The 18,104-nt window shown below is 43.2% G+C and overlaps 1 protein-coding gene across 2 annotated transcripts in view; it reads right to left on the bottom strand.

Annotated features, from left to right (window-relative positions):
* Positions 1-14,762, bottom strand: part of LOC133371868 (acyl-coenzyme A synthetase ACSM3, mitochondrial-like) — a 35,148-nt gene extending 20,386 nt beyond the window's left edge. For both annotated transcript variants that reach the window (XM_061599768.1, XM_061599769.1), the window contains exons 1-4: positions 14,679-14,762; positions 11,844-12,059; positions 6,517-6,727; positions 6,207-6,417 (exon numbers count right to left, since the gene is read on the bottom strand). In XM_061599768.1, coding sequence (XP_061455752.1) covers positions 6,207-6,417; positions 6,517-6,727; positions 11,844-12,047 — 626 coding nt within the window. In that variant the 5' untranslated portion in view covers positions 12,048-12,059; positions 14,679-14,762. The remainder of the gene's footprint in view (positions 1-6,206; positions 6,418-6,516; positions 6,728-11,843; positions 12,060-14,678) is intronic.
* Positions 14,763-18,104: the final 3,342 nt, after the last annotated feature.

Here is an 18,104-nt window from a genome sequence, read left to right as displayed (position 1 = left end):
TCTGAACCTTTTCCAACTCTATAATGTCCTTTTTGAGATGAGGCGACCAGAACTGTACACAGTATTCCAAATGCGGCCGCACCATAGATTTATACAACGGCATTATGATATCGGCTGTTTTATTTTCAATACCTTTCTTAATTATCGCTAGCATGGAATTTGCCTTTTTCACAGCTGCCGCACACTGGGTCGACATTTTCATCGTGCTGTCCACTACAACCCCGAGGTCTCTCTCCTGGTCGGTCACCGCCAGTTCAGACCCCATGAGCGTATATGTGAAATTCAGATTTTTTGCTCCAATATGCATAATTTTACACTTATTTATATTGAATTGCATTTGCCATTTTTCCGCCCATTCACTCAGTTTGGAGAGGTCTTTTTGGAGCTCTTTGCAATCCTTCTTTGTTTTAACAACCCTGAACAATTTAGTGTCGTCAGCAAACTTGGCCACTTCACTGCTCACTCCTAATTCTAGGTCATTAATGAACAAGTTGAAAAGTACAGGTCCCAATACTGATCCTTGAGGGACTCCACTTTCTACAGCCCTCCATTGATGTCCTACTCTCCATTGATTCCTACTCTCTGCTTACTGCTTCTTAACCAATTCCTTATCCACAAGAGGACCTCTCCTCTTATTCCATGACTGCTAAGCTTCCTCAGAAGTCTTTGGTGAGGTACCTTGTCAAACGCTTTTTGAAAGTCTAAGTACACTATGTCCACTGGATCACCTCTATCTATATGCTTGTTGACACTCTCAAAGAATTCTAATAGGTTACTGAGACAGGACTTTCCCTTGCAGAAGCCATGCTGGCTCTGCTTCAGCAAGGCTTGTTCTTCTATGTGTTTAGTTAATCTAGCTTTAATAATACTTTCTACCAGTTTTCCAGGGACAGAAGTTAAGCTAACTGGCCTGTAATTTCCGGGATCCCCTCTGGATCCCTTTTTGAATATTGGCGTTACATTTGCCACTTTCCAGTCCTCAGGCATGGAGGAGGACCCGAGGGACAAGTTACATATTTTAGTTAGCAGATCAGCAATTTCACATTTGAGTTCTTTGAGAACTCTCAGGTGGATGCCATCCGGGCCCGATGATTTGTCAGTTTTTATATTGTCCATTAAGCCTAGAACTTCCTCTCTCGTTACCACTATTTGTCTCAGTTCCTCAGAATCCCTTCCTGCAAATGTAAGTTCAGGTTCAGGGATCTGCCCTATATCTTCCACTGTGAAGACAGATGCAAAGAATTCATTTAGCTTCTCTGCAATCTCCTTATCGTCCTTTAGTACACCTTTGACACTCTTATCATCCAAGGGTCCAATCGCCTCCCTAGATGGTCTCCTGCTTTGAATGTATTTATAGAATTTTTTGTTGTTGGTTTTTATGCTGTTAGCAATGTGCTCCTCAAATTCTTTTTTAGCATCCCTTATTGTCTTCTTGCATTTCTTTTGCCAGAGTTTGTGTTCTTTTTTATTTTCTTCATTCGGACAAGACTTCCATTTTCTGAAGGAAGACTTTTTGCCTCTAAGAGCTTCCTTGACTTTGCTCGTTAACCATGCTGGCATCTTCTTGGCCCTGGTGGTACCTTTTCTGATCTGCGGTATGCACTCCAGTTGAGCTTCTCATATAGTGTTTTTAAACGACTTCCAAGCATTTTCGAGTGATGTGACCCTCTGGAGTTTGTTTTTCAGCTTTCTTTTTACCAATCCCCTCATTTTTGTGAAGTTTCCTCTTTTGAAGTCAAATGTGACCGTGTTGGATTTTCTTGGCAATTGGCCAATTACATGTATGTTTAATTTAATAGCACTATGGTCACTGCTCCCAATCGGTTCAACAACACTTACATCTCGCACCAGGTCCCAGTCCCCACTGAGGATTAAGTCCAGGGTTGCCGTCCCTCTGGTCGGTTCCATGACCAACTGGTCTAGGGAATAGTCATTTAGAATATCTAGAAACTTTGCTTCTTTGTCATGACTGGAACACATATGCAGCCAGTTTATGTCCGGGTAGTTGAAGTCACCCATTACTACCACATTTCCTAGTTTGGATGCTTCCCCAATTTCATATCTCATCTCAAGGGCTCCCTGAGCATTTTGATCAGGGGGACGATAGATCGTTCCCAGTATTAAGTCCCTCCTGGGGCATGGTATCACCACCCACAACGATTCCGTGGAGGAGTCTGCCTCTTTCGGGTTTCGAGCTTGCTGGATTCAATGCCTTCTTTCACGTATAGAGCGACTCCGCCACCAATACGTCCTTCCCTGTCCTTCCGATATAGTTTATATCCAGGGATAACCGTATCCCACTGGTTTTCTCCATTCCACCAGGTCTCCATTAGGCTCACTATATCAATGCTCTCCTCTAAGACCAAGCACTCCAGTTCTCCCATCTTGGTTCGCAGGCTCCTAGCATTAGCGTACAGGCACTTGTAAGCAGTGTCTCTCTTCAAGTGTCTTTGGCACTTGTGATTTGGCCTGTGGTAATTTTGCTCTTCTGAATTTATATCCTGTGCCCCTGCTCTCACAATGCCTACTTCTAGGCCTACCCCTTTTAAAATTTCATCATTTCTTTGGTTTTTATCCCAGGGGGGAGGTTTATTCCAAACCAGACCTTCCTCAGCTCCTGTCGGGTTTCCCCCCTCAGTCAGTTTAAAAGCTGCTTTGCTACCTTTTTAATTTTAAGTGCCAGCAGTCTGGTTCCATTCTGGTTCAAGTGGAGCCCGTCCCTTTTGTACAGGCCCGGCTTGTCCCAAAATGTTCCCCAGTGCCTAACAAATCCAAACCCTTCCACCCAACACCATCGTCTCATCCACGCATTGAGACTGCAAAGCTGGTCCTGGCTGGCTGGTCCTGCGCGTGGAACCGGTAGCATTTCAGAGAAAGCCACCTTGGAGGTCCTGGCTTTCAGCATCCTACCTAACAACCTAAATTTTGCTTCCAGGACCTCACGGCCGCATTTCCCCATGTCGTTGGTGCCAACGTGCACCACGACCACTGACTCCTCCCCAGCACTGTCTACCAAACTATCTAAACGACGGGCGATATCCGCAACCTTTGCACCAGGCAGGCAAAACACCTTGTGGTCTACACGCCCATCACACACCCCAATGTCTATGTTCCTAATGATCGAATCACCCACTACAAGGATCCTTCCACCCCCTGGAGATATATCCTCAGCACGAGAGGATAGCTGCTCATCCCCCAAGGAATGGATCCCTTCTAAGGGATCGTTTCCCTCTTCCTCAGCTGGATGCTCTCCTTCCCCGAGATCATCGTTCTCCATGATAGCAGGAGAGCTATCATCATTGGAGTGGGACACAGCTATAACGTCCCTGAAGGCCTCCTCCACACACCTCTCTGCCTCTCTCAGCTTTTCCAGGTCCGCCACCTTGGCCTCAAGGAAATGAAGTCGTTCCCGGAGAGCCAGGAGCTCATTGCACCGAGAGCACACCCACGACTTCTGTCCAACAGGCAGATAGTCGTACATGCTGCACACGGTGCAAAACACTGGAAAGCCCCCACACCCTGCTGGCTTGTTACCTGCATAGTTTTGTTTAAGGTTTATTACGTCAATGGGTTGGAGACTGTGGTTTAGTTGAGGATACGGAACGGATGGGCAGAGCGGGAGGCCCTGGCCTCCTCGCCCTGCTGCCAAACTCTCTCTGCTGCTTAACTCGCCTTGACGCTTTGTCAGCTGGGGCCTTGACGCTTCGTCAGCTGGGGCTCCCTCTAGCTCGTGGAGCAGGCTGGGTGACTTTGGGCCAGTCACTGCCTCTCAGCCTCAGAGGAAGGCAATGGTAAACCACCTCTGAATACCGCTGACCAAGAAAACCCTATTCGTAGGGTTGCTGTAAGCCAGGATCGACTTGGAGGCAGTCCATTTCCATTTCATTTTTCCTTCCTGGCTTGAAGTATAACTGGGCTCATCTACACAGTGATTTAGTGCATGTTTGGTGCTAGTCACATCCCCTTTTAATTCACTTGGTTCACATGATGTTACTGGCAAACAGAAGCTATCACGCAGTTTCCCTCCTGTAAATCCATACTAACCCAATCCTCTGATAATACGAAAAGGGAAGGGAAAAACGTCTTCACTTCGTATTTCTCATGCTTGCAGATGCTTTGCTCCAGTGCTTTTAGGTGGATGTGTCAATTGTTCCCCTCTCCACACCCACTCCCTCCTCCTCCCTTCTTTCATTTCTTTTCATTTCGTGTAGGCTGACAGACAACATCCAGCAGCTCTCCCCAGTTCTGCAAGCCTTTTTTATGTTGCTGCAAATGGTGCCTTATTTTTCTTCGCCCCCAACTTGTGTGCAAAAGCAAAACACTGCTCAAACAAAGATTTGTATTTCAGCTGTATTGTACCAGTGACAATACAAATAATCACACTTCCTTTAAAAAAATAAACTAACTAGTAGAACAAACTGAGCATGCTCAGTTGCCAGGTAACCAGAGGGAGTGGAAAGCCCACTGATCTATGACATTATAAAGTCAAGGTGTGTTGGGCTGTAAAGAAATTCTTGAGATATTTTTAGGGTGCTAACTGTTGTGTCTGTTACCAGGATGTGCAGTTATAGAGCCATTCTGCTTATGCATAGATGGTGCTGTTTTGGCTACAGGAGGATCGGCACTCATCTCTGAATATTGCAAATAGAGAGAACAGCTCCCAGAACATCTGGTAGTAATAAATTCCAATGGGTGGTTATGTTACATAGTGCTTTCCTTTGACCTTAGTCTGTTATTGATCAATTTCACTGCAAGACCCAGAAATTTATTTATATTTATTTATGGGAGATATTTTATTATTTATTTATTATTAGATTTATATCCCGCCCTTCCTCCCAGCAGGAGCCCAGGGCGGCAAACAAAAGCACTAAAAACACTTTAAAACATCATAAAACAGGCTTTAAAATACATTAAAACAAAACAACTTTAAAAACATTTTTTTTAAAAAAAAGCTTTGAAGACATCTTAAAAAAGGTTAAAAAACATACTGTTTTTTAAAAAACTTTAAAAACATATTAAAAAGCTATTCTAACACAGAAGCAGACTGGGATGTTGCAGCATGGAGCCCTCTTCCAAAATATTCAGTTCCAATACCCTCAACCCCCTTTTTCATTTCCAGCCTTATGTTCAGTTCTCCAGATTTCTGAATCACTTTGTGATTTTTTTTTAAGGTCTTGTGAAAATTTACCAGCATTTTAGTGGGACTTTCTCCCAATATACATATTGTTGTACGCACTTTTGCCTAACAGACATGTTTGCAAAGCAATTTTCTCTAACATAATGCATTTTTGAATGTTATTTTTTACTAATATATGCATTTCGTTCTGCACAATATAGGAAACGGACCTTTAGTGTGGCAGCACCTAACCTGTGGAATTCCCTCCCTTTGAATATTAGGCAGGCGCCATCTCTACTATCTTTTCAGTGCCTTTTGAAGACTTTCCTCTTTCAACAAGCCTTTTAAGTTGAGACCTATCCCAGTCTGCATCTGTGTTAGAATTGCTTAATATGTTTTTTAATAATGTTTTTAACCCTTTTTAAGGTTGTTTTTTAAATGTTTTTAATGCTGTTTTGTTTTAATGTATGTTAAGATCTGTTTTTATGATGTTTTAAACTGTTTTAGTGCTTTGTTTGCCGCCCTGGGCTCCTGCTGGGAGGAAGGGCGGGATACAAATTAAATAAATAAATAAATTTGTATGCATACCTTATTCCATTTTTGCATTTTTGTACACATGACTTGGCAGGAGAACTGCACTACAAAATTTAGAGGAATTTTGAAGGACCACTGCATTTCAGTTCACATTGTTTTGGAAAGGGCGGATTAGGTAGGTTTCCATTAAAATCTGAACCAAACTGCATTCCTCTCCCACACCTAGACATGATCTTTATCATTCTCTTCCAGCAGCAAAATGTCTTGGTTCAGCCCTGCTGGTCTGGATTGTGAGGGTTGCAAACACTTTTTTTTTCTTTATTCATTTTCAGACCATTTCCCTCATACCATCCAGAGATTGCTAGACCTCAGCTCTCATCATCCCTCACATTGACCATGCTGGCTGGGGCTGATAGGAGCTGGAACCCTATGACATCTGGAGGGCGTCACATTGGCCAACCTGGTCTAGATGATGAGGACTGCAGACACCAGGTTTTCCCCATATCTCCCTTTCACTTATGCTGGACTTTCCTCACAAGGCAGGAGAAATACTCACTTGAGCAGGTCATGGAAGTTCAGCCATCCTTCTCTCCTGCTGTCTTTGGAGACCAGCACCCGATTTTTCAGTGAGGGGCAATCGGATGCAATAGAGTCAATCAGTGGAGCTAAGGCATCATTTGTAACTATGCATTTGGCCTGAGATTGCTGGAACCTGTACAGTATGTCTTTAGGAGTCAATAGGATTGTGGCGGGAATGAAGACGATACCTAGCAGGAAAACAAACAGCAGTTTTAAAAAAAGAAAAGGAGAAAAAGGTAAAGATTTGTCTTTCCATTGTTTCCTAGCATAGAGGGAACTTTACTGACCTGCTCTGATGCAGCCCATGGTGATCAACCACCACTCAGGTACCCTTGGGAGCATGATTATGATTCGGTCTCCCTTCTGCAAATTGCAAACTTCAGAGAACACATTGGCTGCTTTCCTAGATAAGTGTGCCACCTCCTCAAAACTCCACCGCACCTCCTCATTTTTGTCACTTATCCACCAAAGAGCAGGATTGGAAGGTCTCTTTCCTTCCTATCAGACACAAAAGGAGAAGAAAAAAAGGGAAATACCATTCATTATCTATCAAGCAAGATTTATACACCACTTAATCAACAAAAAGCCTTTAAGGGGGTTAGAGACAATATAAAATATTCATAAGAAAATACAAATAAACACAAAGTTTAAAAACAAGAAGATGTAAAAGTTATCAAAATATAGATAAAATGTGAAAAAAGGATATGCCAAATGTTAGAAATAGACTTTTAATCTGATGCTGCAACCCAATACAAACTTACGTCGGTGCAAGTATTGTTGAATTTAGTGGGAGGGATCTACTTCTGAATGATATGCATAGACTTTGCAAAGCTCCATATTTCCACATTAATTTGCAAAAACAATCCTCATGAAAATTCATCAGCATTTTAGTGTGAATTTCTCCTAAAATACACATTTATTGCCTAATATAGCTATTTTTGCAAAACAATTTCCCCTAACAATGCCTTTTTAATGTCATTTTCACTAATATATGCATGTATATATATCCTGGTATTACCCTAGTTATGTGCATTTTTGAACACATTACTTGGCTGGTGAACAGTATTGCAAAATTTGGAGAAGCCCAAATTTCAAAGGATGGCTGTGTTTCAGTTTGTGTGTATTGTTTCGGGAGGGGTAAATTTGGTATGTTGGTCTTTAAATGCAAATTGAGTTGAATTTCTCTCCCACCCCTCCTTTCACCTCCTCCATAGTGGCGTGAATGCCATATTAAATAAATATATCACCTAGGGTGTGGAGCAGCTCCCCTGTGAGGAAAGGTTACAACATTTGGGGCTTTATGTTTAGAGAGAAGGTGAGTAAGAGGTGACATGATAGAAGTGTATAAACTTATGCAAGCTATGGAGAAAACAGACAGAGAAAGGTTTCCCCCCCCCTCCCATAACACTAGAACTTCTTGTCTGGTGGTGCTCCTGGATCCATCTTTGTCGCTAGAGGCTCAGGTGACCTCAGTGGCTAGGAGTGCCTTCTACCAGCTTTGGCTGCTGAGACAGCTGTGGCTGTGGATAACCTGGTGTCCATGCAAAATGCAGTGGTGTGGCTGCTCACTGGGATGGGATATTATGGTACCCTGCTGCTGAAAGAATTGCACTGGCTGCTCATTAACTACTGGGCCAAGTTCAAGGTTCTAGTTTTGGTGTACAAAGGCCTGCACAGCTTGGAACCAGGAAACCTGAAAAATTATTTTACTCCTTATATACCCAGTCAATCACTGCGCTGTGCAGGCAAGGGCCTCCTGCAGATATCATCTTATCAGGAAGTTTGTTCCGTACAACAGGAAGCGGACCTTTAGTGTTGTAACACCGACACTTTGGAATTCCCTCCCCTTAAATATTAGACAGGCACCATCTCTGTAATCTTTTCTGTGCCTATTGAAGACCTTCCACTTTCAACAAGCCTTTTAACTAGAGACCTTATCCCAGTCTGTGTCTGGGCTGGAATTGCTTTTTAAGATGTTTTTAAAATTGTTTTTTAAAGATGCTTTTAAGAAGTTTTAATATGTTTTAAAAGATGTTTTGTTTTAATATTTTGTTTTTAAGATGTTTTAAAGTGCTTTTAGTGTTTTAGTTTGCTGCCCTGGGCTCCTTCTAGAAAGAATAGCAGGATATACATTTAATAAATAAACAAACAAACTTGCGGACATCCAATGAAGCTGAATGTTGGAAGATTCAGGACAGACAAAAGAAAGGACTTCTTCACACAGCGCATAGTTATGGAATTCGCTTCCACAGGAGGCACTGATGGCTACCAACTAGATGTCTTTAAAAGTGGATTAGACAAATTCATTTTTAATTATTGCTATTATTGCATTTATATCCTGCCTTGTCTCCAAGAAGCTCAAGGTGGCATATATGTTTTCTCCCCTCTCCATTCCATCCTCACAACAACCATGTGATGTAAGTTAGGTTCAGAGGCAATGACTAGTCCAAGGCCACTCAGTGAGCTTCATGGCTGAGTGGGGATTTGAACCCTGGTCTCTGAGATCATAGTCTGACACTCTAAGAATAAGGCTGTCAATGGCTATTTAGCCATGATGGCTATGCTCTATCTTTCATGGTCAGAGGCCATATGCTTCCAAATACCAGTGGCTGGAAGCTGCAAGAGTGCTCATGTGTTTCGGTACTGCTTGCAGGCTTTCCTTGGGCACCTGGTTGGCCACTGTGAGGATTCTGGACTAGATGAGCCATTAGCCTGATCCAGCAGGGCTTTTCTTATATGTGTTTGTATTCATTATGTTAGAATTAAATTAACAGCATTAACAGCTCTGTCTTAAGATGTTGCATGGTTTGAAGGAGGGTAACCCTGTTTGAGGATATAACTTTGTAAAGAGATCTGATCAGTTGTGTAAGTCCACTGTAAGATTAATCCATTTGTGTCCATGGGATGACATAATAATATTAGAAATTTTCTTTTCCTACCTATAGAGTAGCTTTATATATGCTAGCAGTATCAAATTTATAGGCTGTTTTTAATAAAATCTAAACTAGTGTTTGTTGGAAGAGGGGCAAGAGCAACCCCTGTTTGGGTTTTTTTGTTTGTATTCCAGAAGGAAGATAGAGTTGGGGTCCTCCAGATGAACTTCCAGAGCCAGAGACCTGAAAAGAGATTGAAGCCTACCCAAAGCTGAAGCTGAGAGGGGGATGCAGGCAGCCAAGGAAGAGCTGGAAGCCCTACACAAAAATAAAACTTGTACACTGACCATAAGAACGTAAGAAGAGCCTGCTGGATCAGGCCAGTGGCCCATCTAGTCCAGCATCCTGTTCTCACAGTGGCCAACCAGGTGCCTGGGGGAAGCCCGCAAGAACACTCTCCCCTCCTGAGGCTTCTGGCAAGAACACTCTCCCCTCCTGAGGCTTCCGGCAACTGGTTTTCAGAAGCATACTGCCTCTGACTAGGGTGGTGGAGCACAGCCATCATGGCTAGTAGCCATTGATAGCCCTGTCCTCCAAACTTCCTCAAGGAAGAAAAGCTGTAAGCTACAAATAGATATTCAAGAAAAAGCCAGATGCTGAAGGAAACATTGAGAGATACAAAACAAGACTAGTAGCCAAAGGATACTCTCAAAAGTATGGACAAGGCTACGATCAAACATTTGCTCCTGTAGTCAAACACACAACCATCAGAACTCTTCTGAGTGTTGCTGCTAACAAGAAAATGTAGGTGGAACACATGGATATAAAACAGCATTTATGCATGGAAAAATAGAAGAGGAAATCTACATGCAACAACCACCAGGGTTTGAAGTTCCAGGAAAAGAAAACTTCAAAAATCCATCTATAAACAGGCTTCCAGATCCTGGAATGAGAAACTGAGAAAAATGCTCTTGAAAGAAAGCTTTGTATAAGGCATAGCAGAGCCATGCCTGTACAGCAGATTCAGGAACAACAGATGGACTTATCTACTGATTTACGTGGATGATCTACTGTTGGCTTATCAAGGCCCACTGGACAAGCAACAACAAGTAGTGAATCATCTCAGCAAGGAAGTGACGTGCCTAGGTGATGTCACTTACTACCTCAGCATATAAATTGAAAGAGAAGATGATGGATCCTTCTTGCTGAGTCAAAGATAAAAGATCCAAGACCTTCTCGAGAGTCTAGGACTGAAGGATGCACATCCAGCACCTACTCCAATGGAAGTAGGCTACCTGAAACTGGACCACAACAAATAACCATGGGAAGACCATGAGAACTACAGACAAGCCATTGGAAAACTTCTGTATATCAGCACTGTTACCAGGCCAGATGTGGCAGCAGTAGTGGGATACTTGTACAGAAAAACCAAGTCGCCAACCAAGAAGGACTGGGAAGCAATCAAGAGAGTGGCTAGATATCTGAAGGACACTACAGCCATGAAACGGAAGTTAGCAGCAACCTGAGATCCCAAACTAGTGGGATATGCAGATGCTGATTGGGCTGAAGACACTACAGATCAAAAATCCAGCAGTGGAAACATCTTCTACTATGGAGATTCAGTGATCAGCTGGACAAGTAAGAAACAAAAGACTGTAGCACTCTCTTCCGCAGAAGTATGTGTATGTGTCAGCTTCAGAAGCACGCAGACAGTTAGCATGGCTGCTTGAACTGTTCAAAGAATTAGGCATCTCTATACCTTGGCCTGTCATGATGTATGAAGACAACTAAGGATGCATCAGACTCGTGGAATCAGAAGGGAGGAATCCACAAACCAAGCACATAGATGTGAAGCATCATTTCATGAGAGTTACCTACCGCAGAAGACTACTCAAGATGGAGTATTGTCCAATGGAAGACATGGCTGCAGATGCTCTGAAGAAGGCATTGGGCAAAGTCAGATACTGCAAGCTGTGAGACAAGATGAACCTCATGGGCTGAACCAAACACTCGTTGAGAAGGGGTGTTGGAAGTGGGGCAAGAGCAACTCCTGTCTGGGTTCTTTTGTTTATATTCCAGAAGGAAGATAGAGTTCAGGTCCTCCAGCTGGCTAGGCTTGCCTACCTTTACCTGTGCTCTTCTCTACCTAACTTCCCTCCATTGTGAACTGATTTGCTCAGGGAAGCTGACCTGCCCCTCCTTCCTTTGTCTTCTTCTTTGACTGTCTGAAGAGAGAGGAGACATCTTTGTCTGTGCTCTCTCTCCTGAGCCATGAGGGCAATACCCAAGTCTGGGCATTGCGCCTCCAAATTAGTTAGTTAGTTAGAACTAGGTATGCCTTTTCTATGTACTATGTATTTCTATAAATAAAGTAGCTTTTCTTATTTTACTAAGTCTTAAGTCTCAGTGATTTAAACACAGGGTAAAAGCCTGCTTCTTAGGTAAGTACATACACTGACACATGCAGCTTAGACCGCTGAGTTACTCTCCATGTGCATAACAGTGATAAGTAGCAAAGAGACTTTTAAATTTAAATGATACAGGAAACTTTACAAATTTTAAATTTTGATGATTTGCATATCTGAAAATTAATGCTAATTTCCACGCAGACTGTTTTTTTTTTTTGACATATATTTTGTTTTGTGACGTCTGTTGCAGTGGTTGTTGACTATAAATAACAAAAAACTAGAATGACTAACTGATAATACTGGAAGAAAATTGTGACAGATATAATACTATACCTTCTCCGTTTGGTGCCATTTATCCAGCACATCTCTTGCAAAATTAAAATGTTCTGGCACATTTTTGTACAGGGCTTCACAGTCTGAATAATCCAGAGGTGGCAATCCACTGCAGGTTTGGCTCTTGATTCTATAAGGCAATCTAGGGCTCCTAACCGACTTTAAAACTGGAAGTCTGGAGAGAAGCTTTATTGCACCTGCCATGAATGATTTTGCCTTTATGGAAAACCAGAAAAGAATAAAATGATTATTCCAAATTTTGTCAAGAGCAAAGCAAACATCCTCTGATGTCTCAGTATATATGAAAAAGGAATGCACAGAGTAAATTCCAATGACAAAGCTGCAATTGGAACTCCAGTGAAAAGGCAACATCATTCCATATCCAGCATGTTTCTTAAAGGTAGAATTTCAGAGCTTTTGCTGAAATTGGGAGGCAAACTGTGCATAATGTTCCACCTCCATTGATCCTGCAAAGTGCTCCATCCACCGTGTGTGCAAGTGGAAGTCTGCAATGTACTGATGTCAGCGGACGTTTCAAACAAGCAATATGTTGAAAAAATTAGCACTCTGTACCATGGTTAGGTGGTGGAGCATTTGCTTTGCATGCAGAAGGTCCCAGGTTCAGTCCCCGGCATCTCCAGATAGGGCTAGGAAAGACTCATGTCTGAAACCCTGAAGAGCTACTGTCAGTCATTGTAGAAAACACAAAGCTAACTGTCAATCAATCAAAGCTAACTGGACCCAATGGGTTTCTTGGTATAAGGCCATTTCCTGTGTTATTATGATACATTATTTAAAATATTTCTCTCCTGCCCTTCTACCCTACAATAGGGCACTCAGGGCGGCTCACGAGAAAATCAGTTTCAGAGGATAGCTTTTCAGAGATGTGTTTTAGAGGGTGGTGTTTTTGTTTTGTTTTGCCTGTGGTATAAACAATCATTTTTATATCCCACGTCCTTCCCTCTCTGGTCAAACTAATGTTGCAAGCATTCCTAGCCCTTTGCCCCCCAAAGCCCTGACTAGCATTGCTGCATTCAAGGCACATGCAGTTTTGCCCTGACTGACACAGATACCTCTTACATGCAAGAGACAAAGCAATTGGAAGACCTCTGGGTAGTAAAATCTGAAAATGAATTCTCATAGAACTTTATTGTATATAGCCAAAGGCTCAGAGCTTGGAAAAGTTGCTTTTTTGAACTACAACTCCCATCAGCCCAATCCAGAGGCCATGCTGGCTGGGGCTGATGGGAGTTGTAGTTCAAAAAAGTAACTTTTCCAAGCTCTGCAAAGGCCTTAACAATGTATACAAAGTATTGATTAAAAGACCCTTCTTACTCAAAGCTCATATTAAAATAAAACATCCTTTAAAAGGCTGAACACTCGGTCCTTAAAAATAAAATTTTATAATACCGCATAATTCTTAATATGGTGAGCCCTCAACTTCTTAGCTGCCAATGCAAACTGCGCTACCGAATATGTGATAAACAGATATTTGTCAGCTAAAAGTTCCACTACCACTTCTTGGGGCATTCTATCAGAGAACATCCAAATAATATCTGACAGGAATTTTTCCCTGGGATCCGCTTACAGAGGACAGTACAGCAGGTAATGGATTATATCTTCAATCTGGTTGCACCCACAAATGCAGTTCCGTTCTGTGGCTGGAATTCTAAGGTATCTCCCATCAAGATATGCAGAGGGCATCTGCTGCAACCTAAGTTCTGTAAATGCCCTTCTGAGCTGAGGAAAAGTGAGAACCTCACTGAATTCTGGTTTTGATTATCTTAAGAACTGAGCTAACAACGACCCCTTTGCTATGTTCCACTCATATTTATTATCTGAAACGGGCAGCGCAATCCAACCTTTGGGCAGCCAGCAGAAGGGGGCAGTGGAGGAGGAGCTGGCGGGAAGCACCACAGCATCCACTTGCCGCTGGGGAACCACCGGCTTGGCTGAGTGGAGGTTCCATTGGGAGCTGCATGCGGGAGCCAGACAGGAAGAGGCGGCTCCCACAAACAGGCCTATCAGGAAGTTAACGCTCCCCGTAAACCACCATTGTCTCTATTTTACTCAACAGCCTTTTTGCTGGCGGAATTCTTGTGTGGAGTGGGACCCACGGGAGCGCTCCGTGGGGCACTTGGATCCCACATAAGCCCCCCATGGCTCCTTCCCTGCCATGCCCCTGGAAGGCTCCATGTTCAGGGCTACCGCTAGCTCTCCATATGCTGGACTGGCCATCCCCAGTGGACCTCTGGCAGTGCCTGCAGGGTTGTGCCTGAGCCAGGATGGGGGGCTTCTGCTGGTGGAGCCCAGCCGTGCTGGAAGCCTGACAGCTCAGCCAGGGGTCCACCTCATCCACCTCTCTCTAGCCCGGCGCAAAATCAAGTGGGATTGCGCCCTAACTCATGTATTGTATTTCTGGAATTATCTTTGTATATAGCCATCCGAAACACTCAGTATGCTAGATGCCACTGGTATGATTCTATGAAACTAAAGGGCACTGAGTATACACTGCATTTTTTAAAAATAAGTTCTGCAGAAAGGGGAACAGAACAGACATGATTGAATGCATGCAAAATTGAGATGGAATAGAAATAGGCTGAGCCACCTCTACTCAGAGTAGACCCATTGAAGTTAATGGACATGACTAACTTAGATTTATTAATTTCAAAGAATCTACTCCGAGTAGGACTTAGTTGAAGTCCCCTATAGATCTTATATACCAGCTGAAAAACTAGAATCTCCGTTCAGTGCCATCTGAGTTTGCTAAAGGAACTGTCCATGTTTTTTTCAGACTGGAACAAGAAACAGTGTAAAATATAAACCTGTACATACTTGCAGACAAGTTACCAAGTCCCACACTCTGGATAGCAGACAGCTGACCAAAAGGGAATTCACCAGAGTTTAGGAGAGGTGGATTTAACTGAAGAAGTTTCAGCATTCAGTTCATAAACATTAACTTTTAATATGATGACATTTGGCAACCTTTTCTCTAGAATTGTTATGTACTCTGATGTTAATGTTCTACTAGAATGTCACATGTGCAGAAAGCCCCCCTCTCTATCCTCTAAATTAATACATGTTGAAATGTATGGGGTTCTTTTTCTCCTTTTCAAAACTCATTGGGGAATATAGTTGTCATAAGGGAATCAGAGAGGGCTTCATAAATCCAGCAATTTCAAAACTCTGGACATATATTTCCTTGACTCTGAAATACCGAATGTGTGGAATGTCCTGTTCAAATATACTGCTATGCTCATCCTCTTTCTTCAAGTGGTGATCAGTTCTGGGGCACAGTACTTACCCAAGTTTGGTTTTCTTTGAAAGGAGGTCACTGGAGATTTTGACATTTTGTAATGTTTGCATTAGGAATAGGGGAGAAATTTGGTTAAATTCACATTTAAAGATATATTTCCTGAATGCACGCTGCCTGGAACAACATGCAAAGCCAAACACAGCCATCCTTCGAAATTCACACTTCTCCAAATTTTGCACTGCGGTTCTCCAGTTAAGTAATGTGTACAAGAATGCATACACTAGGGACTTCCGGGAAGGGTGACGTCGCCTGTGCCTGCCTTTGAGACGAGCTCTCGTCTCAGAAGAAGCTTTTTCAGTTTTAAAATCAGTCAGAATGTTTTTTTTTTACTGGTAAAGACTTTCTCCCGGGCAGGGAGAAACCTAGAGATTAACCACAAAAGCTTGTGTTTGTTGGGGGGACTGGATTTCATTAGTTTATGAAAGAAGGTTCAGCCAGCAACGCTGGACGGACTTCCATCCAAGCTCTAACTGATTAAGCGAGACGTTTATCTTTTCTTTAAAGATAAACGGATTTTAACAGGCAAGCATTCTTCTTTCTATTTTTATCATCTGGCTTAAATTGTTGCAACAAAAAGAGATTTGTCAATGAATCAGCTATAAAGAATCCCTGGGTGAGTTATAACTCTTCTCTTTCATTTACGAAATTAAGGAGGAAAGAAATCGTAATAGCTTATCTTTGTTTTTTATTGCAAAAAGCTGGCCTGGAATTGTACATTTTAAAGATACAAACGGATGAGGGATTTCTATTCCGAGGAGAAAAAAATAATAATAAATCTGATTTATGAGCTTTTGAGTATTATAACCTGAACAACTATAGACCGGTGGCAAATGTCCCCTTTTTGGGCAAGGTTCTGGAGTGGGTGGTTGCTGGCCAGCTCCAGGCGCTCTTGGATGAGACCGATTATCTGGATCCGTTTCAATCCGGTTTTAGGCCTGGTTTTGGCACTGAAACAGCCTTGGTCGCCCTGTACGATGACCTTTGTCGGGAGAGGGACAGAGGGAGTGTGACTCTGTTGATTCTCCTTGATCTCTCAGCAGCTTTCGATACGATCAACCATGGTATCCTTCTGGGGAGACTAGCTGAGTTGGGAGTGGGAGGTACTGCATTGCGGTGGTTCCACTCCTACTTGGCAGGTCGCCTCCAGAAGGTGGTGCTTGGGAAACATTACTCGGCACCCTGGACTCTCCAGTATGGGGTTCCGCAGGGGTCAGTTCTGTCCCCCATGCTGTTCAACATCTACATGAAACTGTTGGGTGTGGTCATCTGGAGCTTTGGAGTGCGTTGCCATCAGTATGCTGATGACACGCAGCTCTATTTCTCCTTTCCATCTTCTTCAGGTGAGGCTGTCAATGTGCTGAACCAGTGCCTGGCTGCAACAATGGACTGGATGAGGGCTAATAAACTGAGGCTCAATTCAGACAAGACTGAGATGCTGCTAGTGGGTGGTTCTTCTGACCAGATGGTGGATATCCAACCTGTTCTGGATGGGGTTGCACTCCCCCTGAAGGAGCACGGTTCGTAGCTTGGGGGTTCTCCTAGAACCATCTCTGTCACTTATTTATTTATTTTATTTTATTTATTTAATTACATTTCTAGACCGCCCTATAGCAGAAAGCTCTCAGGGCGGTGTACAACAAATAAAATCACAATTAAAATATGAGCAAGTGTGGAAAATATATATATATATAGTACAATTATAAAACATTAATAAAATTGCCATTGAGATTTATAAATTAAGATCATATTAAGTTTAAAATGTTAAATTTAAAATATTTAAAAATTTACAAAATTTAAAAAGCCTGGGCGAAAAGGTAAGTTTTTACCTGGCGCCGAAAAGATAACAGAGAAGGCGCCAGGCGTATCTCGTCTGGGAGGGCATTCCATAGTTCGGGGGCCACCACCGAGAAGGCCCTAGATCTAGTTGTTGATCTCCGGGCCTCTTTATGGGTTGGGACCCGGAGAAGGGCCTTCGACGTCGAGCGTAGTGAACGGGTAGGTACATAGCGAGAGAGGCGCTCCATCACTTGAGGCTCAGGTAGCCTTGGTGCCACGGAGTGCCTTCTACCAACTTCAGTTGGTAGCCCAACTATGTCCCTATCTGGACAGGGATAACCTGGCTTCAGTTGTCCATGCTCTGGTAACCTCCAAATTATATTACTGCAATGCACTCTACGTGGGGCTGCATTTTGAAGATGGTTCGGAAACTGCAGCTTGTGCAAAATGCAGCGGCCAGATTGGTAACAGGGTCCAGACGGTCTGAACATATAAAATCGATTCTGGCCCACTTGCATTGGCTGCCTGTATGTTTCTGAGCTCAATTCAAGGTGCTGGAGAGAGACAGGGAGAGTGTGACTCTGTTGATTCTCCTTGATCTCTCAGCGGCGTTTGATACCATCGACCATGGTATCCTTCTGGAGAGGCTTGCGGAGTTGGGTGTTGGAGGCACTGCTTGGCAGTGGTTCCGCTCCTACTTGGCGGATCGTTGCCAGAAGGTAGTACTTGGGGAACATTGCTCGACACCTTGGACTCTCCATTGTGGAGTCCCTCAGGGGTCGGTTTTGTCCCCCATGCTTTTTAACATCTACATGCAGCCTCTGGGTGCCGTCATCAGGAGTTTTGGAGTGCGTTGCCACCAGTACGCTGATGACACGCAGCTCTATTTCTCCTTTTCATCCTCTACAGGTGGGTCTGTGGATGTGCTGAACCACTGCCTGACTGCGATAATGGACTGGATGAGAGCTAATGAACTGAGACTCAATCCAGACAAGACTGAGACACTGTTGGTGAATGCCTTCCCTGTTCAGATGGTGGATGTTTACCCTGTTCTAGATGGGGTTACACTCCCCTTGAAGGAACAGGTTCGTAGTCTGGGGGTGCTTTTCGATCCTTCCTTGTCTCTTGAGGCGCAAGTGGCCTCGGTGGCAAGGAATGCGTTCTACCAT

The sequence above is a fragment of the Rhineura floridana genome, chromosome 17 (assembly GCF_030035675.1).
Source record: "Rhineura floridana isolate rRhiFlo1 chromosome 17, rRhiFlo1.hap2, whole genome shotgun sequence".
Taxonomy (NCBI): Eukaryota; Metazoa; Chordata; class Lepidosauria; order Squamata; family Rhineuridae; genus Rhineura; species Rhineura floridana.
Note: the sequence above shows the minus strand (reverse complement) of the source record. Positions and strands in the feature narration are given on the sequence as shown.